General features: G+C 37.2%; 1 protein-coding gene across 1 annotated transcript; it reads right to left on the bottom strand.

Moving 5' to 3' along the window:
• ANLN (anillin, actin binding protein) lies at positions 1 to 26,856 on the bottom strand. Its single transcript, XM_059484008.1, has 24 exons — positions 26,800 to 26,856; positions 22,501 to 22,654; positions 21,847 to 22,131; positions 21,098 to 21,444; positions 20,184 to 20,406; positions 19,082 to 19,275; positions 18,837 to 18,944; positions 18,245 to 18,365; positions 17,273 to 17,389; positions 16,504 to 16,730; positions 15,825 to 15,976; positions 15,372 to 15,519; positions 14,569 to 14,704; positions 14,071 to 14,253; positions 13,416 to 13,542; positions 12,572 to 12,620; positions 12,437 to 12,493; positions 11,005 to 11,043; positions 10,640 to 10,661; positions 9,506 to 9,618; positions 4,850 to 4,936; positions 3,228 to 3,335; positions 1,719 to 1,891; positions 1 to 1,386 (listed from the first exon to the last, which is right to left on the bottom strand). Exons 1-24 carry the CDS (start codon positions 26,815 to 26,817, stop codon positions 1,263 to 1,265), a joined length of 3,312 nt encoding a protein of 1,103 aa, XP_059339991.1. The 5' UTR covers positions 26,818 to 26,856; the 3' UTR covers positions 1 to 1,262.

Genomic DNA, 26,856 nt, shown 5'->3' with positions numbered 1-26,856 from the left:
GAGGGTTTTACTTTTTATTTTAAACGAATAAAATAAATCTCAATACATAGTTTGGAAATATTTAAAGACATCAGAAAAGGAGATTTAAAAGCACGTACAAAAGGGGCAGGATGAAAACAGTATAAGGTAACAGAATTTAGTGTTTCAAGTGTGAATATATAACAGCAATAGCAATCTTAAATTTTCCACTACTGCATTCCTAGTGAAGTAATGAGCTGGAATTTCAATACGCTCAGTGAAAAGCCACAAAAACTGCAAGTTTTAACTGAGAAATGTTGCCATTTTCATGATGAGTCTGAAGTACTGCTTTTATATGCTTTGTGGACACATATATCAAGGGGAGGAAGACCCATTTTTTCAGCCAGAGGAGTATTAATTGGTACACAGCAGCTTTGTAAAGTCTTATCATTAAACAAAACAAAAAAAGGGCACTTTTACTACCTATTAACCTATTCCTGGTTCTCAAATGGAGAACTCTAGCTTGTGAAAACCACAAGTCCCAGGAAATATCGATGTATACAACCATAAACCTAAATTTTTCTGTCTGATTATTTTTTATATAACATTCCTAACAAAAATATTCAAGACCTTCCATTTCTATCAAAGTGCAATATACTGCATACTTAATTCCACACCTGCAAATCACATAGTGTACACACCATGCACTTATCCACACTAGTCTGTATAGGAAATTGCAAAAGTAGTATGAATATGTTGTGCATGTTTTGTTCTGACCACAAGGACGCTGGACAAGCAGAATTATCTATACTGCATGTTGTAGAATAAAATTAACTAGTTATTTCTATGCCTGATCATTACAAAAGAACCCCAACAAATGCTACAACATTAGATATTGTGCTTCAGCAGCATTCTTGTTAAGAGTATTTTGAACTGTTGCTTCTTTCAGGGAGCTAAGTTATCTGGAAAGCTTGTCTTTCACTAGCTAGTGCCCCCCTTACTGCCCTGAAGTGTGATTTCCTGCAATAATTTAGTTGTTTGAAAAAGAGAATGCACCTAGCTAGAAGACTTCCAAAAAAGGAGTTATATAAATATTTAGCACATTTAGAAACAGGTAATTGCTTCCTACCATACTCAAAACTAGGAACTAAGAAGGTTTTAAAATTTTTTAAGTGAAATAAAAATACTGCATAACATAGTCCTGTATAATGTTAAATACTCTCTCAAACTTAAAGCATAAGTGACCCAGAGGACTTCCAACATTTTCATTTAAATTCTTTTCTTGTGTAGTTCCCTTCCCAAGTTTAAAGCTTTCCAGAAGGTTTGTAGCAGGCATCAGGCTGCCACATGCGAAGGTCAATGAGGACTTGGTTGAGCTTTTGCATCCAAAGGTTACGCTCTTCTTTAGTGTCAGCAGACAGCCAGTTCCTAGAAGGCAAGGAACCCTATGGATTATTCTCCACCTCCAATTAGTTATTGGGACAAAAGTCAAGCTGATCAACCACAGAAGCCCAGAAGAAATAGTAGGGTTAAAAATTAAGTCAAACATTCCACCATCCTGCTACCAAGTCACCTGGCATTTCCACTTCTAGAAAGCAGTTAAGATTAAAAGTGAACAAAACAGTTCAAGTGCCACCCAAAACCTCAGCATTTAAATGACCTTTGCATCATTATGACAAAGTTGTAAAGCTCCTACATTACTACAACTATCACATGAGGTAAAATACCCTCCCACAACCTCCATGATTTTACGCACTCACTTTGTAACACAGAGTGTGTCTCTGCATTGGCTGACAAGGGTCTCTCGGTCATCTTCTCTCTGAGGTCGGACAGTTATTAGTTCAAAAGTGTTGGGACGAGCACAGAACTCCCTGTTGGCAGGTTCAATCTGATGATTTGTGCAGTTAGCCAAGTTTACCCGGCCCAAAGGATGCTGAAAGTGAAATCAGTTCACCAGTCAAGAGCACTGCAATCAAGAGCAATTCTGAACAACATATTAAGTGAACACACCTTCTCTCAGTGAGTTACTCCATACAAAAAGGTGATATATGTGCAGCTGTAAGAAATTTATTTGAAAAAAATCCCATGGTTTAATGTAATAATGGACTAATACTGATATTTCTGGGTGACATCTATCTCTGCACAATGGAACAGATATAGTGGGGGCAAGGGGATGCATTTAGTAAGTTTAATATTTTTGTAGATCACCAAAATACAGCTGACTCTCTCTCTCTGAAAAGTGAAACAAGTCTAGAAAATTTTCCAGAACAATCTGCAAAACAAACCAAAGCTTCTTGCTTGCAGACAAAAGCAAAATAGGAACCTTCTTCTTGCTTAACATTTTTTTTTTACTATCTTGTCTTACAGTAGGCAAAGATTTTTCCCTCTCTCCTGGCAAAGGAATAAAGTACATTGATATATTTTGGCAATGTCAACTATCAGCAGATGGTGTTCCTCTGTTAGCAGGGAAGAAACTAAACTCAGGCATCTGGATTGGCATAGAAGTCCCAAAAGGACCAGAGTTTGCCACGGAGTTTGGGAAAGAAAATGTTCTGCCACTAAACAAGAAAGTGTTTAATGGTAAATAACTTCAGTGAATCAGAAAAACCCTCTTGGAAAGCAGTCTTTAAAAGAACCTGGAAACAATTTAGTGCACTGCAGGAACACACTAAGGAGACAAGAAGGTTCACCTCAGTGACAGATGAACCTCTGATTTGTCTCATTAGCCCAACAAGAACTTAGTTTTCTGTGAGAACCATTTAAGAAGCATCAGTTCCAGCTACAATGTGGAGCTGCAAGAAGACAAGGACTTCAAATAAGGTAGTCAAATGAGATAGTTCTGCAATATACAAGGTTGGCCACTCTAATTTTTTACCATATTAAGTGTTAGTTATCATTTTGTCTAAAACTTTAGGCAACTAGATACAGTCTGCTTATTAAGCTGTACAAGTCCAATCAAGTTCAACTCAATAATTAGTGATTTGATGAGCACAATGGAAAGCCTTAAGACTAAAGGGGAAATAAAATATGGATCTCCCATCACTTTCCCCCCTTTCCTACTAGACAGGGAAGTCAGTTTCTAAGTTTGCCATGATTTAGGTCAGCTTTATGAAGAAAAGTCCCCTCCATTCCCCAAGGTTCCCCAAGGAAGCTTTAGGAACTTGAATCCCACCAGTCTAAAGCCTAAACATTACTGTCCTTAACAATGAACAACTATTTGTGTAGGGCACTACAGAACTGTAGACTTAAGCTTTACAAGACAGCATTACCTTTCTTTTCTCATCATCTGGGTATGTCCAATAGGAGATACAATTTCCAGACAGCACACACCAGCGCCTATGCCACGCTCCAAATCCACTGACATCTTCAAACATGGTCTTAAAAACAAAAAATTAAATGGGGTAACTTTGTACCTAGAGCTTGGTCTGTATTTGACTGTTTTTCTACCAGAATGGTTCTGCAAGTGCAACCCTTCATAGCACTAAATGAAAGAGGAGGAAAAAAAATTATACTGAGAGAAGCTTCTATTCAGACAGTGTATTTATTTTCCAGATGGTATAGAAAATTAGCTCACACTATCATTCTCAGGTGTGCAGCCTTTTGCTAAAAGGCACCTATAATTGTGGTTTAAAATTACGAGATTTTCATGTTGATGGTGACAAGTAGTCACCAAGTAAAGTAAAGACAAGTAAAGAACGGTTATTTCCAGTATATGCAGTACAAATGGTTCCTAAAATGTGTTCAAAAAACAATTTATTACTATTAGATATTTGAGTAATTTTTGACTTAAAATCAGGATTAAAAAGCATGCAGCTATTCAAGAAGCCACTCAAGAAAGTTTAGTCAGTTCAAAGGAAATTAGAAATTGATTTTTAAATGTTTGTGTTGGCAGTTCTTTTATTGGATGCTGGATTTCATCCATTTCAAGCCTCATTTCCTTAGAACTGGAATGGATAGTTTAGTATCTGACTTCTATTCCTGCTACCTCTTGAACTTACACAGAACTTTTTTCCCAATTAAAGTGTGTATTGTGATTCTCACTCTTCACAATTCAGATTCTAATTTTCAGTGATGCAGGGAGTTTCCAAACCCTTACTCTGAACAAATCCAGTATGCATGTACATCATTCTTCAGGTTTTACATATTGTATAGCAGAAGCAAATATGGACTTTCTCAAATTAGTACACAGAAACATGGGACAGCAAATAACAAGCATGTGAAATGTTTGCATCTAATGAAATCTGTTCAACTTCAATTAAGTAAAGGGAAAGGAGACAGAAAGCAGTGTTTGAAAAGAGTCTAAAGAAATCGTGATTTCTGGAAACACCAAAATAACAGCAAATGTTAATGTTTCATTCTCATAGCACATTTACTGCCATCTTGTGGACACTTCAACAGTCCCAGCTCCTAGGCCCAAGTATCAGCTGCATTTTCTAGGTCCAGTTTTAGAGAAATTGGAACAAGATTTTTCTCCAAAAACATACTGTTGTTTCTTTGTAATTTAGAAAAGCTGCGAACACAGTGGAAAAAGATCCAATCTTTTGTGTTTATTAAACACACACAAAAAGAGTCCTGTAAAATCTTTTTGTCATTGAAATTAAAATCTCATATACCAAAGATTTTAGAAAGAGAAGGTTAACTGAAGTTCAAAATAATAAATAATCAGATGTTTAGAAGAGAGATACACAATCTCTTAAAAGGTAGCCTTAACTTACACATGTTTAGAAGAGAAACTAAAAACCATTTGTGGTCTGGTTCAGAGATTTAAAAAAAAAAAAAATCAAGCCAGTTTTTAGCTTTAAACACAGGTGAGACATTAAAAAATTACTATATTATTAGGACCTGTAATTTCCAAGGCAGGAGTTTGAAGTGAATACAGTAAACACCTTACCAAAAACCCTTTCTCCTCCACTGAAGAGTCCACTTGGCATTTCAACTTCAGATATATATGACCTTCCAAAGGAGACAAAAAGGGAACCTGCAAAATGTAAAACAATAATTTAATTTTGACATCTCTCAACTAAGTCTTACCAGTTCAAGCAAGCCACCTGCACCAAGATGTTAGCACTGTCTTGTTCTTAGGACCTTCAGCCAGAAAGAAGCAGTCAGTCAGACTCAGGCAAGACAGTAATAATCACGTTTGGTTTCAAGTTCATTTAGAAGCTTTCCAATAATTATTTATTAGTTTGCTCATCAGGATATAGATATATAAACATGCACTCTAGCTATGAAAACAGGCTCTTCAAGCATGGTTAGAAACAACAGAAGGCACCAGTCCACACTTTTCAAGCTTCTGCCTCAGTTTGACACCAAGTTGTTTGGAAAATAACAAAGCTCACCAAAGTGAACTTAAACAGGAATGGTACTTGGATACCATAAGCATTTTTGGCAGATACTGATGTAGTAGTGCCTACTCAGATAAATCTTTACATAAAAGAAAACCTAGAAAGGGGAGAAATAATGAAAACAGCTCTCAACTAGCATTCAAGGTGTTAAAGACATGTGTTAAGTAATTTCTAACAGAAAAGGTTCCCAGTCCTATTTTTGCCACTGGAAAAAAAAAAAAAAACCAAAAGAAAGCTTCATTACTGTATCAGAGGTCAGTTAAACAGCCATTTGACAGCCAAGAGTTCTGAGGAAAAGCATGCAAAGGTCTGCCTTTGAGCTTTCCCCAATCCCTCCAAACATAATGCCTCATTACCTTGACTACTCCATGAAATCACATCACTTCTTTTTTTCCCCCCCCTCACTGAGGCAAAGAGCTGATTCAACAAGCAAATGATGACCTGCACAGCATTCTACAAACCGTATTTTATTGCTAATATGAATAAGCAACACTGCTAAGAATCTTGAAAAGAAATTGACAAAAAATTCAGAAACACTCATCTTTTGTATAACTAGAAAAACCAGGAAGGTCAATGCTGCCACTCAAATACAAATAAAGAACTGTTTGCAAGGGAATAGGCACAGGCACGTGTGTACAGTAACAAAATAGCTTTCAGAACTATGAAATCAACACCATTCAAATGGAACTAAATTTTGCTAGTAGTTAAGATGAACAGGAGTAACCCTCAGTAGTTAAAAGTGCTCATCTGTCGGCCTCAGTGAGTCCTGCAGAGCACCAAAATAGGTGTTGTGGTTAGAAATTGATCACCCTTGAATTGCAGACATCATGCAGCCTTCCTCCCAGACATAAGACACACAAGCACAAACAGGTGATCAAATCATTTTCACAGGTCAGATCTACTCAACTAACACAGCATTAATGGCTTACTCCTGTACTCAACAGGAATATTACAGCACAGAAAAATTCTAAGCATTAGGTAGGAGTCTCCATGACCACTTGAAAAGCAAAAAATAGTAAAACACTTCCACGAAACAAAAAAAAGAAATCCAGGACTGATAAGACAACTATAACCCTACATGCTACACCAAGGAATAATGGCATATAACCCTAATAAAGCACAGTAAAACCCATTTCTGAATTAGGGCCTCAAGAATATTTGGCCATTCCCCACTTCAGGTTTATGGTTTTTGCATCTCAATTAAGATTTACATCAGAAGAGAAGAATCCAGTTTATGAAGTTTAGCAGTGAGGAACTGTGTGAGAGGCAAAGCAAAGAGGTTGTATAACAAACACAACACAGTTTTGCAGAGCCTACAACACCATTACTAATTACTAAAGCAGGTCTCAAAACACCCTCTTGTACACATAATGAGAAAATATTGAGTTCTAGTTAACAGTATATCTCTTTTATAGAGTTAAAGGTGATGGAAAGAAAGCAGTTTGACAAATATCCAGCTAGATTAAAAGAAAACTAAAGCCCATGACTATGCTATCTTACATCCTGATGTGGTCACGCAGGTATTTGCCATAGGAACACAGCTTACTGTCACAGAAGATTATCTGTAAAGGGTCTCAAGAGAACTCAAGCATTTGAAAAACTGGTTTTTTAGGAGACTTTTGATTAAAAATAGGAGATGATAGGCACTAAAAGTATCACTTGCTTAATTTTGAGAGGAAATATGAAAATTAATCTAAAACGCTTTCTTCTGCAGGACTCGAGTAAACTAACTAGATAAAACTATGTTCATAGGTTAAAGACAAATTATTTCTGTTAAGGATATTAATTCACATAATTTCTAAAGCCAAAACATACACCAAGCAAAAACATTTTAAAGGCACATTTGTGTACAAGTAAGGACCTCATTTATTTGACATGCTTTGAAAATACTAAGCTTTTTGCTTAAAATGCCAAATGTCTTGCTATGTCTTGTCAGAACAAGGTTAGAATAAGAAGCAAGGTTACTTAGGTTCTGAGAGATTTTAATTTTCTTCAGCAGCAACAAGTTGAGTTAAACCAACATTTAGGCTGCCAGGCATTTTTCTCTGATTCTCTTATCAGCACAGTAGCTGATTCTATGTTCTGTGTAGTTCATCAAGAAGCTGGCTCAAATTTCCTGACTATAAATCTTTAAGAAACACAACAATTTGTTCTGAAACAAGAAACAACCTCCTCTAATGACCTAGGAAGACAAGAGAAACATGCTAGTTAAGGAGCAACCATAGGCAACCTAAATAACTGAGTTCCAGCAGCATGCTTATGAGACAAGGAGTAGAATTCTGCAAGTCTTAAAGGCTTCTAACATCTTGTATTTAGTTAGTAAATCTTTGTAAGCACTTTCTCAGAAGAATTTTTAAAAAAGCTGCAAAAACAGCCAGACAGAAATAAGCAACATGCACTACAAGGCATTTTCCTGTTTTAAGTTAGAAACTGAAGGATCATAGCAACCTTGTCCTGGAACATAAATCCCAACAGTTCTTTTTCCTCCCCTTCAAAATTTATCTAGGGAAAAAAGAAACATGCTCAATGCAATTAGTGTAAAGTTATAGTCTAGAAGAAAAAAGGAGACAGTTATACATGAGTATATTTTGGTCCTTTATACCCTGCATTTTAACAGTACATGAAGAGAGGAATGACACTCAAAGAAACCACTGTGGCATCAGTTTGTTCCATATCAGAAATACATGAAGCAACCAGCTGTTTGTACAGCCACAGGCCAAGTCAAAACTGAAATTTGGTAGTAATTTAACAAAGGTAGTAATGTAATTTACTGAGGTAGTAATTTAACAAAAAAAACTCCAAATAAATAACGAATAAGAATTCCCCTCTTTTCCAGATAACTATAAGACTGCATCTGCAAAAAATTAACCAAGTTATAGTTTTCCCAGAATTCTCTTTGAACATTGTGCTTTTGCTATATTTCACTAGTCCAGTCCAGTGTCCTGTCATACAATGCAAACCAATGAAGTCCAAACCTAAACTGCTGAATATAATACAAAAGCTGATTCTATCATCTCCAAGAACAAGAGGTTTCCAATAAGGAAGCTACACACAAAGATTTCTACATATAGTTCTGGTTAAGAGGAACATTTATGCTGAAGAACCAAATCTGCTACTTCTGAAATTCACATAGTCAGTAACAACAGTGCAATTTAACCATTGTCCTGCCAGTTGTTTCAGTAAAGGAATCTGCTTCTATCTACAAAAAGTAAAACTTCTAAAATTCAAGATAGGATTATTGAGATATTTTGTTTTAAGACTTATACACAAACACAATTAGTTCTTGTTTTCTCATCTCTTATAAGAAGCTGAAATTACAATAATACTATTATTGCCATAAGACTTGATTGGCCAAAAAAACCAAAATTTTTCTTTTGCTGCTCTTGGGTAGCTAAAGCTGTGATTTGGTACTACCACAAACTGTAGTAACATTTGAATTAATTTAAACTAGCTTAGGATAGCTGCTGGCATAAACACCTATTAAAATAGGTTTTAGATATTAGATATTACAAGGTTAGAGATTGCAATGAATGTAAAAATGTATTTTTTAAACTTCTCGTAGCAAAAGCCAATAAACATTCTGTTTAGACAAGGAACTGATGGCATAAAAGTCAATAAGAGTTCTAAAAAAAATACCTTAAGATAATTTGTTTCTACAAATTTAATTGGGATATGAAAGCAAAAACTGATGCTCCTAAATATATTCAAATAGCATTTTTTAGGTCAATTAAATGCAGAAAAAATCAAAAACTTCATTATCATTAAAACACACTTAATGCCTTCTTTAGTGATAACTGCAAGACTAGGAGCAACAACATGAAGACCACATATAGAAATGCCAACTGCATACATTAATTTTTTGTCAGTGAAAGCAAATACATAATCAAATTCCTTTGTTATCTTTGCACAACCATATCTTACACTGACCTATAGAAATTAAAGAGCACCTGGCAGAGTAATGAAAGTCTCTGTTTATCTTAAAACAACATTTAATTCATATGATATGTAAGTAAAATCTATACAAAAATTGTTAATGTCTATATAAATAACCTATCTAGACACCATTATATATATTTCATTTCTAGGATGGCGCTTCTACCTGAAAAGTAAACCCACAAACAAAAACCCACAAAAAGCACAAACTCTTATTTTTCTAGTAGCATGCATTTACCTTTGGATTAGCAACCAATAATTTCCATTACCTTGTCTAGTGCAAATCTGTTATTTCCCACAGAAGACAGCGATAACTTGTGGGATCCAACAAGGATGAAATTCGTACTGCGTATGGCATTTGGGCCACCTGGACTGGCCATGGCTGTGGAGAGAAGTTAAAGTGAAGTAAAGTCATACCAAAACACACAATCAGGATGCTGCAAGGCTTAAAAAAAAGTACTTTATTTGCACTACTGCATGCATGCCCTGCTCAGTACTCCGTGAGAAATGCTCTTTGCAGTGCAGCCAAGCCCAGCAGCACATTCAGAGAATCTTGACACTCGCCATTCCTCCTGAAAAGATCTTTTCTTTCAGAAACAAGGCTTGAAAACATCCACAAAGGAGAAAACAAAGCATTTTAAGTCTCAGAGGGATGGAGAGTGTGCTGGGGCACACTACAAGACACACATACCCTGCAGTAGGAATGTGACTTTTCTATCTCTTAACCTCTTCTCAAGTGACACAGTGCCATCTTCCAGAACTTGTACACCTTTCCTTTGCACTTACACCATGAGAAACACACACTGCAGCTCAGGAATTTCACTAGTAGCAGCATCATGATACACATTCCAGATTTAGTTCATGAGCTTCTATTGCTGCAATTCCTGCTAAAGCTAGCTCAAGTATCACATACTTTAGGTCAGATAAGTGTATAATGTTTTTATATACTTAGAAAAACACTTAGAGGTGCTGTTTTTCTCGACAGTCAAGAGTCAGAAATACATAAACAAGTTTATATATGCTTTCTATATATAAATATTTATACAAAACACTACACACAAGCAAATTTCAGGATCTGTTCATATTTTCCAATTGTTCTGTATTACTTTGTTGATAGCAGACTCTAGTTCTCTACTTTTAAAATCTGAATTAAAGTTTGAATTTATACTTTCAGGAAAACAAATGCAAACCATGGGTATCTGACACCAGATTTTAGTTCTGATTTTGTGAAGGTATCTTCTGTTGAACATAATGGTAGCATAATAAGCACAGGGCCAGTTTCTGGGCTGGGAAATTTAGTGTTTACTTACTCACAAATTGTCATCTGTTACAAGTATTATTTATTGATAGAGTAGTTTTGACAGCAAGTGTAGATTGGCATAAGATGTTTAGACTTTACTTACCTGGAGTAAGAAGGTTGCTTTTCTAGAAAGAGAGAGAAATAAAAGCTTAGTGAAAAAGTACTTCTGACAGTTTCTACTGGAGACAAAGCCAAGGTAAAAAGAAATTAGAGTTGAAATACTTTTAAAAACCCAATAAAATAGAAAAAAAAATTGAAAAGAAAGTCCAAATAAATGTGTATTTCCAGCATTACATATGTAACAGAGCTGTTTCTTGAGCTGATGACTGAAAAATTTGGCAGAAAACTGGACAATTTATGGAGCCTTACATAAGCAACAGAAAGAATCTATTATGGGCACAGCCTTAATCTGTGAGAACATGCCCTTTGGAAGGGGGCATAGTCAGATCTTGTTACGTTCATACTTACTGAGGTAATAGATGTTAATAATCTCTTTGGAGTTATAACCTACAAAAGAAGACAAGAAGATAAATGCTTTTGCTACTGCATTTGTCCAGCACATTAGCATGAGAACTAGACAGTGGAACTACTGAAGGCTTATCTCAAATTTTGAATTTGAGTACTCATTACTATGAGTAAGTCTTGGGTTTTGACTGGACATAATAGATCTCAGTGGAAGAAATGCTGCATAGAAAAGAAACAATTACTGCAGAAAAGTTAAAGCAGAAAATCAATCTTAGTAGATGCTTTTACCTATGTAATGGGATTTCAAAGTTTCATTTGCTAAACTAAAGGTAAGAGTTAACAATAAAAGTAAGGATATGTTCAATATACTGCTGTTATACATCATTATTTTCAAGTTAAAATCTCAAAGTTTAGGTGAGACTGTACATTAAACACAAACTGGAGTTATGTACTTTTACTGAGGTTGAAAGACAAGTGTAAGTAGCTTGTCAAAAAGCAGATATAGGATGCCACTGGCAAACCTATAACCTCACATCAGCAACTTACCCACAGTAGCATGAAATCATTCAATTTTAAGTAAAAATTCCGTTAAACTACAGCACAGGAGAAGTGAACCCTGGTACTTGAAATTTTTATTAGATAATAGGTGGAAGCTTTCACTGTGCCAAGTCAAAGAATAAAGAAATTTCCTATTTCTGCTTGCAGCCACAGGACTTAAGTACTCATTCCAGCTGTTTTAAAAGACACTCAAGTTTCTTGGTTTTACCAAGTGACAGATGATATGTCAAGAAGGAAATCAGACCTGAACCCACTAATTCACTGTGTGCTCTATTAGAATGAAAAGAAGAAAAATACACACACACCCACCCTCAAAAGCAACCCAAAATAAACAAACCACCAAAAAAAAAACCACCTCCAGAAAGGCTTGTTTAGGGTTACATATTTACATATATACTGAAAAAAGCACAAACACTTGATAGGCACACCCTTATTAAAACAATGTTTACTTTAAAATGTAAGCATCTAGTGCTTATACTTAATACTGGGGAGAAAGAGGAGTTTTTACTTGATCAATAAAACTTCTAAGACAAATCAAACTCCAGGGTAGGGTGTATTGACTGACATAGTTTAACTGAAGTGGAGAAAAAGGCAATAAACCACTATTGAAGGCCCTACACATAACAAATAAGTGTCTGCAAAGCACAGTATTTTGCAGAACTAGTAAGACTTCTTCCCCACCAATACATTTCAGACTCAACCAAGTGCTGCAGGTCCAATCTACTAATTGCTGTTAGGTCTCCATAATCCATCTGTCATGGCAGATGTTCCAAAAAGGGAGTAAAAGCAAGCAACAGATTGTGTAAGACTATCAGTCAGTTTTGCTAGAGCACCTTCTGTTGAAACATTACATTACTGATTTTCAGGTTTCATTTACCTTAGATTTATTTGTCTTTTTCCTTTTATCAGTGCTTGTACCTTCTTTTCTCTGCACCTGTAAGGCAAAAAGGTATTGAAAAAGTACAGCACAGCATTCTCCCTTACACCTCCTCTTCACAGGAACTATACATACCCAACTGTAAACTTCTATATTTATTTCAAAGTCATTTGACACATCATGCCTAAAGGGAAGAAGAAAAAACAAGTTAAACTAACTGAAGGAAAAAGGATTTTGTTTTTGTTTGTGGTGGAGTTTTGGGGGTTTTTTTGTTTGTTTTGGTTGGTTTTGTTGGGTTTTAAAATTACTCTTTACTTCTTTCCTCCTTTTGCTCCCTATAACTTTCCAAGGAGCTTTTAGTGTATTACTACTTAAAAATACTTTTTGGAACTCAGAAAAGGAGAGGAGATGACAAGAGGCAGATAATGTGCATCTACCATTTCTCAAATTGCACCCTCCCCTGTCACAGATTGGGTTTTTCGAGTAAATAGCTTTAAGTAAAAATTCCAGTACAGCTGAACTTCAAAAACAGAGTTTATTTATTTTGAAGACTTACTAGCAAACAGTCATTTGAACTCACAATGCCTTTTCAGCTGACATGTGAGAGTTGAAGTTATAACTATAAGAGCACTATTTTCCCAGATACCAAAACCAAATAGCTATATAAAATGTTAGTTGCTGCAAAAGAGAAAAACACATCTCAGGCACAGCAATCCAGCTGTCACTGCAGGTGTTCCAGGAAAGAACAAAAGCAGAAAATGCAAGAGATAAAATAGCTGATGGATGGTTGAATAAGTCTAGGTTGCTCTTTTGAGAGAAGTGCCTTGCAGCTATTTTTTGAAGGAGGAAATAGCTATACCACAAAATCTCTCCACACTTGGTTGCAGAATACGACATTCTCATAACTAAGACTATAAATGTTCTTATGCATGCTCCACCATCAGAGTTAAAACTGCTTCAAGAGTTTCTTTATACTTACATAGTAAACGTCGTAGTAAAAGTAAGAGCATCTCCATTCAGGGAGCTGGCAGTACTTGCTAATGGAGTTGCAACCATGTTTTCTGCTCCAGATCTCAGTATTATTACATAGTAGTAATTTCCTGCTTCTGTAGGCACACATCAGATGGTTTGGTTAGCCAGAGGAGTCCAAGTCTCTAAAAGAATTCTCAAGTACTGCATTGCTATTAAGCACATCTCTGTTTCACCCTTCTTAAAACATTTAGTTACATTTGAGACTTGCTTATAAACTTAATCTTAAAACAATTTTATTTTCTTTATGCTGTGTCTACCAGTAAAATTGTCTCCACAGGATTCATAGCAACTGCTTTACTGCCTGGGGCATCTCAGGCCAGACCTACACTAACCAGTGTGACAGATATTGTGTGAAAGGGGAGAGGAACTTTCAGTCAGGTCAGCAGATAATCTTATTTATTTTACTTATTACTTATTTATTTTACTTAAGCCTGCCAGCTTAACCACAAATCAGCTTTCACTGAAACATTGAAAAGTTAGTCAGAAGCAGATGAACTGAATGCAATAGCTAAATTTTCATTACCCCTAGATTACCAGGAATACATGTTGGGAGAATGAGGAAGGAAGAGAAAAGAAATAAAGCTTTTGTTTGCTAGTTTTACCTGGCTTTTGAGCTGTACCACATACAAAGTCTGCTTTTAGAGGTAGACGCATTTCTGAAATGGAAACAGATCCCCTGGAGGGAGCAAATTCAGCAGATGTAGAAGCAGCTTTATTTCTTTTATTATGTGGTCCCTCACTCTTCAGTTTATTCAATTCTTCCAATAAAGCAGTTCTCTTCTCAGCTGCACAAAGAAATTAATTACAGTTCTACAGAAGAAAAAATACTGAACAATTTTTTTCTGCCTTAAGTACGTAAAATGGAACTTATATTTCTATTACACTGTGAAATGATTAATATTTAAGGGTCAAGACAGATACAAAAATGTCCTCTTGCCTATAAAATGAGCTGAGACAGAACAGATATTATCCTGTTCTTTTTTTCCAGAAGAACTATTAATAAATGGCCACAATGTAACACAATATATGCATGACGAAGAAATTATGAACCTTGTCGAAATGTTCATTATAAAGAATTGAATCTGAGTATAAAAACCTACTTGCAAAGAGAAGAAGTCTCTCTGCTTCTGCTTCTTCTTGTGACCCTTTTCCATGTTCCTCATCAAAACAGCAGTTCAGAGCTTGACTGGCTTGATAAATCACTGTCTGTTGCCTGTTGATCTCATTGTTCAATTCCTAGTGAAAACAAATAAAAACAATAATCAAGAAGAGAGCTCGAGTGCTGCATTCAAACAAGGAAATGTCTCTAGATGAGCCTTTTTGGGGGGCAAGGCTTCAAAAGAAAATCAGATCCTTTAAATAGCAAACTACAAAAGCCTCACAGTTAACCGTTACTTTGGCAAAAGAACACTGCAGCACAATTTTTTTTTGATCTCAGAGGTATGGTGGGGAGTGAAAGACTCCAATATTGTATGTTCCATATCCCATCTAGTCTTCCTTTCACCAGGAGAAGCAGCACTAAGCAGAAATTCAGCAATGGAGATTAGTGCAAACAAAGTACTAGTAAAGATCAGAATATTACCTACTGAAAGTAGGTTTTTACAAATTCTGCCTAATTCAAAGGCAGTGCTAAGACACTGATTCTCTGTGTTCTTATCAAAATAATGGCTTGTTCTCTCCAGAGTTAATCTATAACATGACCCTTTTAAGTGAAGCATTAGCTGTTCAAATTATGCATCATCATCATCATTCCCTACCATGAGATAATTATGCAAAATAGAAATAACCTAACAACCTTATTTTGCAGTTCTACGCAGTATGTTAACATCCTGGACATTCATGGGGGCAATTAAATTTGAAAACAGTAGATTAGAAAAATAATTTTCAGAAGCATATTAGGTACCTGCATTTTCTTTTTGATGTTGACTTGATCAGATGGGCCGTTTCTTCTCATTTCTAGTCTGGAAGCCACATCTTCCTTGCGAACAATTATTTGCTTTATTGAAGGACGTTCTGTTTCCTTGAATCTTTGGGATCTGTATGCATCGACACTTTTGAAAAAGGAAACATCACAAAATGTTTCACAGGTGTGCAAAGCTCTTCTTAAAAGATACATAGGCATGTATCATACATTGAAGTTTTCTAACTTGCCTAAATGGCTTTAAAGAAAGGATTTTAACAGCTGATTTTAAGTTTAAGCAACATGAAAGACTACACAATCTTTGATAAAGGCTGAGATCTTGCAAAAAAAGCTTAATTTGTAGTTTGAATGGTATGCATCATTAGAAGAGTTAAAAAAGCCAGTGTTTTAATTTGAACACTTACAGAATCAGGGGTGTTGGGTTGTGCTTATTACCTGTAAGGAAGATTGCGATCTTCTGACACAGAGCCAATACTGTCTCCAGATTCTGCCCTCGGAACTCTGGTCCTTTGGAACTTCTCAGACTTCAGACTGACATCACTGATACTGCTACCTTCCCCAGTTGACTTAGAAGGAGAACCAAAGGCCTGAGGAAAAGAAAACATATTACAGCTATCTGTTCACATAATACCACTACTACTAATAATCTGTTTTCTTTCTCCTTTATTTGTTGTACTTATAAACAGTAAATTTGCTTAATACTATTTAACAGATGATATTTTACAAGTACAGACACAGAGCAAGTTTATTTATTTAAGGACACTAACAGATTATTGAACTCAATGAGATGTCACCTTTAGCTTCCAAATCAGAGCAGTTACATAATTACTTAAGATTTTTCATCAGTGGTCACTCCACTGAATGCATGTATACCACTGCAAGTCCAGTACTACTAACAGGTTTAGCAGACCACTTGCTTAGCAGAGCATCCGATATGCTACACTATTTTCAGAGAAAAATAACTTTGCCTCATTATGCTCTCATTAGCAAAATACCATTTGAAACTTCTTTATTTGCACACATATCCTAATATTACAAAATATCACAGCTCACAAGCCAATTGGACACCTCTGTGTGATAAAAAAGCCCTTCCCCACCCTCCCTGAATTCTCACCTCTGAACCAACAGATTCCACTAGAGGGGTTAACAGAGACATTGATGAAATGTTCAGTGACTCTTCCTGCTCATCCTCATCACTTTCACCTTCCAGGCTCATGCTCATTTCTTTCTTCAGCTTTTCTATGTCTGGACCATCCTCTTGAAGAATTTCAAAAATCTCATTTATCACCTTTGAGCTATTCATCTCGTCATCCACACGCATTTTGCCTTCATATACTTCATCTGAAGAGTGACATTTTAAAATATATTAGTAGCATCAAGACTGTCATTAAAAAGAAGCAAACTTGTTTTGCCTTTCAAGCAAGCTTGATTAAAAAGCACTTTTTGCAGTTGGGCATATAGAACCTAAAAGCACCCTTCCATGGCTATTTTAATATACCACTTTTACATATATTGCATAATCAATGCAGAAAGGGAATATATAGATGCACAGTTTAGACAAATTTCAACCTTTTAGTTCAAATACATCTGAAACTTAACCACAAGTCAAACACTAGGACAGTTGTTTCTGTCCTTTTCCAATGGGCCTTGAATATGAGCTTTTTAATCTTCCTTGAAGACTTGAATGTCAAGAGAGAAGGGTTATTTATGTATGATAACTGAAGCTTCCTAATTTGTTTTACATAAATCTCATTACAAAACACATGGGAATCAGAAAATGTTTTCATTTGAATTCATTGTTCAGACTTGAAGGTTATTGACACTGTCCTAGACAAGGGGCTATAGAGAGCTAAGTCCTCAATATTAGTCTACTCAATACAAACCTTTTGGTTTCTCATCAAGTTGTTCAAGTTTTGAGACAGACATTGCTTTTACAGGGCTCTTTGACTCTGCAGTCTTCAGAGGACTGGATTTATCAGTCTCTTCACATTTAGAAGTGTCTAAGGGGTTTATAAAGAAAAGAAGTATTATATCTAGCCTCTATTTTAGTTATTGAATTTTAGAAGTCCTACTGACAAAAAGACCACCAGATTAAATATTCCAGTTAGCCACATGTCAAAAAACCCCCATTAGAATACCCTCCACAACCTGTACATCTAGACTTCTATATTATAATCAGAAAACTGACACTGCAAGAAACAGTGCTGAAACCATAGCAGAGTGCAGACACTCATGAGCAAAAAGGGAAAATTTTAAAAAGACAAACAAAAAAATCCACTAAACAAACCACTGCATGCAAACCCAATTTTTCTAGAAGGACATTTGATAGATCTTTCAAGTGAACAGTCTACCAAGAACATTAACTAAGTTAGTTCACACTTTTTTCACAGAGAGCTGAAGATGCTTCTGCTCAGTAAGCACCAGAAAGGATTCCAGGAGCACCTCACAATTCTTTTCAGGTGTCCTACCATAAGAATCAATATCACAAAGGGATACTGACAAGGGAAGAGTTTCCCCCCATTAGCTTCTTGTGGAAATTTGGTTACTCAGGTACAGGATAGACTAAATATGTAACTGACAATTCTCATTCACTTCCCTGCCCTTAACCTCCATTAAAGTTTGAAACATAGGTATACCCATTGAAAAACAAAAAGACAGTCTTGCCTTGCTATCCTTTCAAGTGGTATAGGAGTGCAAATACTACTATCATACAAGAAGATTTAAGTAAGAACCAGTAACCAAAGGAGAGGTCCAGTTCCACACATCAGCGTTACTGGCCTCTTTCTCTGCTCATGAATATCAAGTGCAGTGCTCCTGTCCAGCACTAGACACAGGCAAACTATGGCAGTTCTCACCCGAAGACTCCACGCTGGGAGACTTTGCTGGCCTGTCACCTGCTGATGTGTCTTCTGAAGATCCAAGAGCAGAGGCATCTGAACTAGGAGGATGTTTTGGACTGGCCTGAGATTGGCTTTCCTGGCAAGAATAAAACCAGAATGCATTCAGGAGGTAACGTTAAAAGCAACCAAAAAACTACCAGAAAAAAATACATTTTACCATCTGCTAGGAAAAAGAGGTTGCCTATCCAATACTCTATTTATTTATCCAAGATATTTATCTGAAGGAGTAAATATTAAATGTTTGCATGAGGAGCTCTTTTGCTTTTGCAGTTATAGAACATAAAACCCCCCACATTTATCATCAAAAAGTAAATAAGTCAATTGGCTCAAAGCAGTATCACTTATTTTGGTTGATTCTACAAGAGGTAAATAAACTAATAATTTGTTAATAATCAAACAAGTCACTAGACAAGTGGTCTTGCCAGCCCAAGCACTCCCAAAGCATAGGTTTTTATCCCTTATACACATTTTCACATCTAACTCTGTATTCAGAATATGTTAAAGCAATTCAAAGTATCATATTTTGATTGATGAGGTAACACATTACCATTTTAGCTTCTGGAAGCTTCCTCTTTGAACTGTCACTTTTCTCCGCACTCCACAGATTGCCCCTATCAAATCGGCCACGAAGGCATGCAAGTTCCCGTTCACGTTCCTAAACAAATGAAGGGAAATGGGAGAAAAGCTGACAGCCCTAAGGTGTCACAACACTTCAGATTCCTCAGGTAGGGGAACCAACAGTAATAACCTTCCCCAGGCTTATAAGCTAGTTATGAATGTAACAAGTCATACCTGCTTAAGCTGAAGCGCTAAACTGGCAGTAGAGGAATTTTCATTTTGCTTGAGAAGCCTCTCCTGGATTGTCCTTGTGTTTGGGGTAACAGTGGGCGTTCTGCACCCTGGAGTGTTCGTAGCAGGGCTGCGTGCACTACGCTCCTGACAGCGCTCCCCAAAGCGTTCCAGGAAGGGCTTAATTCCAGATCCCCCTACAAGAACAATTGTTTTGCCTTGAAAGAAACTCTCAATATTAAAGAAATCACTGCAATTTTGTATCCTGATGAAGGTTCCCAGTGAAGCAATTAAGCTGCCTCCTTTACAGCTCTTACTCCATTATACTTTATACAAACTGAACCTGAAATGCAAATCATAACAGTGATGTTAATAGAACAGTAAATCAAAGCAAGTAGATGTCTCTCTCTTACTACAGTCTATATGTAATACATCAGTTATTTAAACTGGCTTGCCTTTTCCAAATTTCCTCTATAACCAGCCCCATTTCTTTCATAGAAATAAGCATTCTAGTGCATGAGGAGGATATGTTGTTTGGCATCCACCCTGCTTCACTGAGCTTATCTATTACTGTCAGCATATCTAAAACATGCTTTTCTGGCCATCATTTTTAAGAGTTCAAACTTCCAGGTTAAGAGTTCAAGAGTCCAGTATTCTGACACAACAAGCGGTTGAATTAAAAACTGAGGATGTTAACTTGTTTTGACATCGATGCTATCACTGAAAATAAAGACACTGCAAAGTTAGAGCACCTATGTGGCAACAAGAATCTATTTCTTCTAAATATGCATATATCAAATCGATACATATAGCACCAAACAATCTGAAATAAATTTTAAATAGTCTCAATTAACATTTTAGGCTGCTTTTGTTCTTAAGAGTTACTAAAAACACATCCAAGAAAACATCCCATGCAAAATACAGAAGCTGTATAACTTAAAATAATTATCACAGAATTCATCAGCTTTTTATTCAACTTACAGCTGGAAATAGGTATTATCTGGTATGGTACCTTAAATTCTTAACTAGTATGTTGTTTTCAACACAGCACACATAGGCCTAATTTGAATGAATATTTATTTACTGAAGCCAGAAAACAGCCTACCTGGTGTTGTGGGTTTACCCTTAGGTTCAAGTTGCACATGTGTTCCTTTGACTGGCTCTGCTTTGGACTGAACTGGTTGAGGCAAAGCTGACTTGGCTGTTTGTATACGCTCTTCAGCTTTCCGGGGACTGCAGGGATTCTCTGCCGGCCGTTGCTGTACTTCAGATTCTTTAGAACAGGGAGCAGTGACTCTTGAAGATTGCGTTAAAGAATTGTTTGGATCCTTAACAGGAGAAAAAAAAATAAAAGATGAGACTTAGGTTCTTATTCTCTCAAGAGGAAAAAGAATGAAAGCACTCTGCATAGCATACCATCACCTGATACACCTGTTCCTTCAACAAAAGAAAAAGCCAAGAACAAGTGTTAAGCTTTTAGTACTTTTTTAATCCAGTATTTCAAATTGTTTCGGCATTTGATGCTCTTGCCAGCTATTTTAAATACTATCCCAAATTTCCCTAAACAAGAATGCACATGGCAGATATTGTCATGGCAAAAATTGCATACATTGATCAATAAATGTCTGGTCCTACTTATTTCATCGTTCTGATTGAGTCTCTGTACAGCAATAACATTCACAACTTCAGTCAATCAACTATATGAAGTTACAGAGTGAAACCCAGTATCTCTGTAACAAGCCCCTTCTGATGGTCAAGAGCAGCAATCAAGTACATTGCCATCAACAAAACGTATAAGTACTCTCATCATTAAGTTGCAATAAAAGGAATTTTAAGCTGTTTCAGATCTGCTATTAAAAAAAGGGCATCTGGGATTGCAATAAAGCAAAAGTTGTAAATAGACTAAGACTGCTCACACCAAATCTTTAAATTCAGATTAAACAGTTATGTGCTAACATTTGTCTGCCCCAATACAATACTCAAATCAATTTTTAATCAGCAACTAAATCAGACACTCACCGCTCTCTTTGAGTTTGCTGGTTTATTAATAGAAGCCTCAACAAGCCTTTGAGAACAGGATGCAGCTTCCTGCTTTACACTGCTACTATTGATTCTAGCAGATGCTCCACTTGTAGTGGACAATTTGGATAAACAAGTAGTGCCAGGCTGTTCTTGTGCATTGTTTTGCTTTGCAGATGGATGACTTAGGTCATCTTCCCAGGAACCAATTGTAGCAGCAAGGTTAGCTAAACGGCCTCTCCTCCCAATAGGGGTTTCGCTTGCCAGGGCACTGGATGTCTGCTTAGGTGGAGAAACACACAAATCTTTTGACTGGAGAGGAGACAGAGGAACACATTCAGAGGGATCTGGAAAAAAGAAAACACATTTACTTTGCTAATAAATTATACTGAGATACATATAATTGTATATATTGAGTTTATCAACAATTAGATGTTCCTGTCATCAACAGAATCAAACTACTAGCCCTAGAGGCACTGAAACTAAACAAATTAAAAATTTTTAATCAAGCAGTTTACTAATTTTATGTCAGTGTTGTGAGGAGCAAGGCATGAGAGTAGCAGAGAAAAATCAGCTTAAAATTAAGCTGTAGATAACAGCTTCAATATTTTGGGCCTGCCCTAGTATTGCCTTAGAATTCTTTAAAAAGACATTAATCTTCCCACAGACAACATTATCTCCTTCTAGCCAACATAATCGTCAATGCAAACACTGAGAGACACCAATGGTGCTTAGCAAGTGAAACATACCCTCACTATCCCAGCAGCGCCGCTGCTCTGCCAACTTCTGCATACGTGTTTTGACTGAAAGGGCTGCAGGAGTTTCTGACTTGGAGTTTTGTTTTGCATTCTCAAGAGGCTGAACCAATGGAGCTCTGTTAGAAGCAGTTTTGTGTGGTTCTGAAGTCATCTGAGGAGAGTCATGGCTTGTGGAACTTGAAGGAACTGGCTGTACATTCTCTGAGCTAGGAGCTTGAGTCTCCGTATCATTAGGGCAGAGCCTTTTTGATGGTGATGGCTTTGTATCTGGTTTTACTGGATAGGTCAGAGATTCAAACAAATTAGTATTCAAACAATCTAAAATATTTTCCAACAACACATAACAGCAGTACAAATAAAGTTATGATTTATGAATACTCTGATATGCTTCCCAAAAAAATGCACTTCCCAAATCTACCAAGCACAAGGCTCTCTCTTTACATTACACAATTATTTCTAAATAGCTTACTAATGACTTGGCACATCTGCTCTCAGGTCCAGCTAAAGACAAACTAGCCCTAGTGGCTAAGTAACTGCATCCATCACTGTTTAGTCGAAGATAAATGTTCAGTGTTTTCACTTTCTCTTTGGAAAAAATTATGAGACTGGTATCAAAACAATCTTTATTAAACATGTCACTAATACCTTCGTCACTAGGAAGAGGTGCCTGGTTACCAGTTTCTGCCAAAGGCTCTCTGGCCCTCTTGGTCTGCATTGTGGGTCTCGCCCCCATCTTCGGCCGCTCTGCCATTTTCCTCTGCAGGTTCTCTCGCCTGGCACGGGTTCTTTCAAGGAGTTTCTGAGTGGTCAATAAGTCATGTGTTACTAGACATTGCAGTGTGTTAACTGGTAACAGCTCAGAGTAAAAGATGATGGAATTCTGTTTAGCATAGGTAGGCAGCAGGTTCCAAATTTCAGTCCTTAAATCAACTATTGCCTCCAACTAGCTTGGCACTGAAAGAAAATCAGGCTAAAGAGACAGGAGCAATGGCAAAATCAAAAAAGAGGGGCTCCTATAGACCACAAAGTCATCAGAAATATTTGAAAGGTTTGGTTTTTTTAAATCCTGAATCATCACATGACAATCTTGATCTGTCAAGTCTTGCTAGCAGCGTTTTCTGACACATTGCTAAAGCATCTGGTCACGTCACCTGACTGGCAGTGGCCCTCTAACAAAATAAACAACATTGAAGCAATTGTCAAGAGGCCATAAAAAAGTTCAACAAATAAAAGCGTGGCCGTCAATATTAAAAAAAATTGTTATTACACCTTCTAAATCAAAAGGTGACTTTCTTTGCCTCAAGCTTAAAATTTAAGACTAGACTGATATTATACCTAGCTATATTATGGTAAATAGCCTGTTTATTAGGATAACTCTATACAGAAAAACACATAAAGAGATACCAATTAAGCTATATAACATTCTTTTTCATTTTCTACTCATTGGAAATTTGAGTACCCTAATTATACTCCATATAAAATAGCTGTTTTAGTAAGTGTTCCACACTAGTACAAAGTGATTCCTTACAGTATTCAGTTTTAAAAGGTTTGTTTGTTTTAAATATAGCATTTGCAAGTCATTATCACTCAGTTTGATCACATCTAAAGGATACTTAATGACTCTTTTGATCTAGGTTTTAAGGTTGAGACAAGAAATTGTGCAATTGAACTAATGCCCTTTAAAGGGAAGCATATAAACTGCAGTTGTTTGGTGGCACATAAATTATTGCAAGAACTGTGCCAGCCATTATTTGTCCTGTTGCACAGCAATTAAATACACATTTGACATTTTTAACTGTCTAAGGCTGAAGTCTTAAACAATGTTCTATTGTAGGGCAACACAGGACAAATAGAATGTCAATCTCAACAGTTTTTTTGTGACAACAAATCTCAGCATTGCTATTTTTCACAGAAGAGGGGGAATTTGGAAAAAAAAATTCCAAACCCAAAATATATGAAATGCATGAATGCCTTCAATGCAGGTTCCATGCTAGTTGTGCCCACAAGTCAACATTCCTTAGTTCCAAAATGCAAAGAGAGGGATACTAAGTGCACGTAGTACCCACATTAAAAAAAATCCTAAAGGCACTTTAAATTAACAGCTCTTCTTGCAAAAAGTTGAATATGTTTTATAACAGTATTCCTACAGTTCTATTCAAATAGAGGCACATTCCTTTCTGTTTTGTTAGCTGAGCAAGAGAGTTTCAGTTGTTACATACGAGATGTCACTTCCCAAGAATGCATGCCTCTGTTGTTCAGCTCCAGCTCCTATTGGCTTCTTGCATCTCAAATTTTCCATCCAACTGCCATAACTCCAACGGTGCTGTTACACACAATGAGTAAGCCACACTCCACAACCTGAGGCTTACTTCCAAGTTCATCAGCAGGGTGTTTTCTACAAGTACATTCTCCAATTGTTCTGATGACAACGTTTCAGAGTATCATAGAAGTTGAAACTCCTAGAATATACTGAGCTGGAAGGAATCCACTAGAAGTCCAGCTCCTCACCCTGCACAGAGCAGCCCCAAAAATCACATGAGTGTGAGACCATTATCTATTTTGTTACATGAAGGAATCTGAGGACTACAATGTCAAAGTGGATTACTGTGTCACAAAAGCACTTTCTAAAAATCAGAAAAAATCTTCCCACCTCAAATGTTAACGGGCAACTTCAGTTTTTCAAAAGTATATATCAGGGAAGATACTTAGGCCCATATATAATCACACATGATTATGTTCTTAAACAAGAATTTGTTCTAATTACCCTGCTTTACTAGCAGAATAGAGCAAAGGGAGCTATTGAAGAATAGTTAACTTCAAATCTCACATTTGCAAATTTTCCCCAAACAACTGCATCACTTATTTCTCATTGCTCATCCTCCATGCTAGGAAATCATCCTCGCTTCTATGAATGGTAAAAACTACTTCAAAGTACAAAATAACCTAGACTATTTCTAACATCCCATAGTAACAAACATAAACCCTTTTGTGCAAGAAAGTTGAATTATAAAATCAGCTATGAATGGAGTCACAAATAGTATGTTCATTGTGATTCTGAGAATGTATCCCCTGTACCATCTCCTCAGTGCAATCTGTATTAATAATTTGGTTGAGATTCAGAAGGTTATCAGCTTTTTTTGCAAGATTAATCAAAAGAAACCTTATTTCAGAGCTGTTTTGAAAGCATTCCACTGAATCTTACACCAAGATGCATTTGAGCTTAAATTCATTGAGACACAGACAAAATTTGGTACTACAAAGTGATCAGCAGACACTTAACAGTATGCTTCATCCAATTAAGGCTCAAATTATTAGGTTTTACATAATCAACACTTAGAGTGCCTCACCAGGTCCCTGCAAGTAACAGAGTAGGGTAATGTGTAGACAAAGATTATTTGAAAGCAGTTAACCTAAAGGAAGGTTATATTAAAAGAAAAAAAACAGCAACACAAACCACAGAACATAAATACTTGAAATATGTGGTAAAATTCTTTTCACAGAACTTTGGGAACAGTTACTAAACTTCAATACTAGGACACTAATATTGGTCAAAACTGTGCACAACAGTGGAATGTCTTCCACAGCAGAAATATTCTTGATAAGGTGACTTTTTATGCACTCTGCAATACTGGCTAACACTTGAATGAAGTTTAAGTGGCCTCACCGTTGGTCATTTTCAAAATCAGCTATGTACAAGAAGGGCGTGTACAGGTTGGAATATCTCCCAGCATGCAAAACCATTTTAAATTTGATTCAGTAGTCCAGACCTGAAGTTTATTTAAGACAAGCTGGATCATGTCACTCACTACCAATTAAGGAAGGAGGTTTTAGATGTTTACACTTCACAAGGCTTTACACGGAAATATGCCTTGGCATAACACATTCAGTAAATCTGTTCAGATCAACACCTTATGTTCATTTTTAAAAATCAGATCGGTGCAGTTACCTGTTCTGGGCTCTCAAATTATCTAAGGAATGTCAGTTTGATAAACAGATTGTTTACAAGGGGAGGAGAGAGTATTTCCTCAGTGTATGCGATTTGAATTTTTTTTCAGGTAGTTCAGGTTTTAATTACACAAGCTGTGGATTGAAGGCCCTTTTTACTATGACATTTCTCAAAGCAGCCACAGGACAGCTCTAAAACTACACCTCTGACATGAAATCAGAGTACAGCATAGCATCTTTAAGAAACTTTCAGCCTTCATACAGATTCAAGGTGGCAAATTCTTCTTTTTGCTGTAATTTTGCTTCTGTAAAACTTAAGCACACAGCCAATTCACTCTAACAACTAACAGAGGAAAAAGAGGAACTGTGCCTGCCAAAGAAAGTGACCAATCACAAGTGGCAGTCGTGCCATATAGTATATAGGAGACCATTTTTTATCAGATGGTCTCCTCTTTGGATAGATTTTTGATGCTTTATGTATGATTTATGACCTTTAGGTATGGCAGACACAGAGTGTCAACAGCGCTCCCGTCTGCTGCCGGGTCCCTTCCGTCCCCGCTGGGAGTCTTATCTGCCCGACGCGCATGGAAGGCAAACTCCCGGCTTGGGAAGGGCCTCTCCTCCGCAAACCCTCGCGCCTATCGGCCCTGCTCTGTCCTCTCCCGGCGGGATCTGACACAGCCACAGCCCGGGCGGCTGCAGGAGCGGAGGCACCGGCAGGAGCGGGGCTCCAGGGGCGGGGCAGCGAGGGTCTCCCCGCTGCAGACAGAGGGTCGCTGCAAGCCCGCAGATCGCCCCCGAGCGGGGATGAGGGTGGCTGACAGGGCTCAGCCGGGAGCAACTACCCCGAACCGAGAGCGCGGCGCAAGGAGCAGCTCCCTCCCTTCGGACCCCAACCGGCCCCTTCCCTGCGCCGTGTCCCCGCGGTCCCGAACACTGACAACTCGCCCCCTCCCCAGCTGACGGCCTGGGGGAGGCCGGGCCCGGCCGAGCCCTCACCTCGGTGAACGGGTCCATTGCTGTGCCGGCGCCCGCGCAGGGTCCGCTCTGCCAAGG

The sequence above is a fragment of the Ammospiza nelsoni genome, chromosome 1, assembly GCF_027579445.1.
Source record: "Ammospiza nelsoni isolate bAmmNel1 chromosome 1, bAmmNel1.pri, whole genome shotgun sequence".
NCBI classification, from domain to species: domain Eukaryota; kingdom Metazoa; phylum Chordata; class Aves; order Passeriformes; family Passerellidae; genus Ammospiza; species Ammospiza nelsoni.
This window is presented reverse-complemented; position numbering and strand designations above follow the sequence as displayed.

Excerpts from the sequence above, each read along its gene's own strand:
- ANLN (XM_059484008.1), bottom strand. Across the intron at positions 22,132-22,500 it reads ACCTCTTCCTAGTGACGAAG|TAAAACCAGATACAAAGCCA; the intron begins GTATTAGTGACA and ends TGACCTATCCAG. Across the intron at positions 19,276-20,183 it reads GGGTAAACCCACAACACCAG|GGGGATCTGGAATTAAGCCC; the intron begins GTAGGCTGTTTT and ends TTGTTCTTGTAG.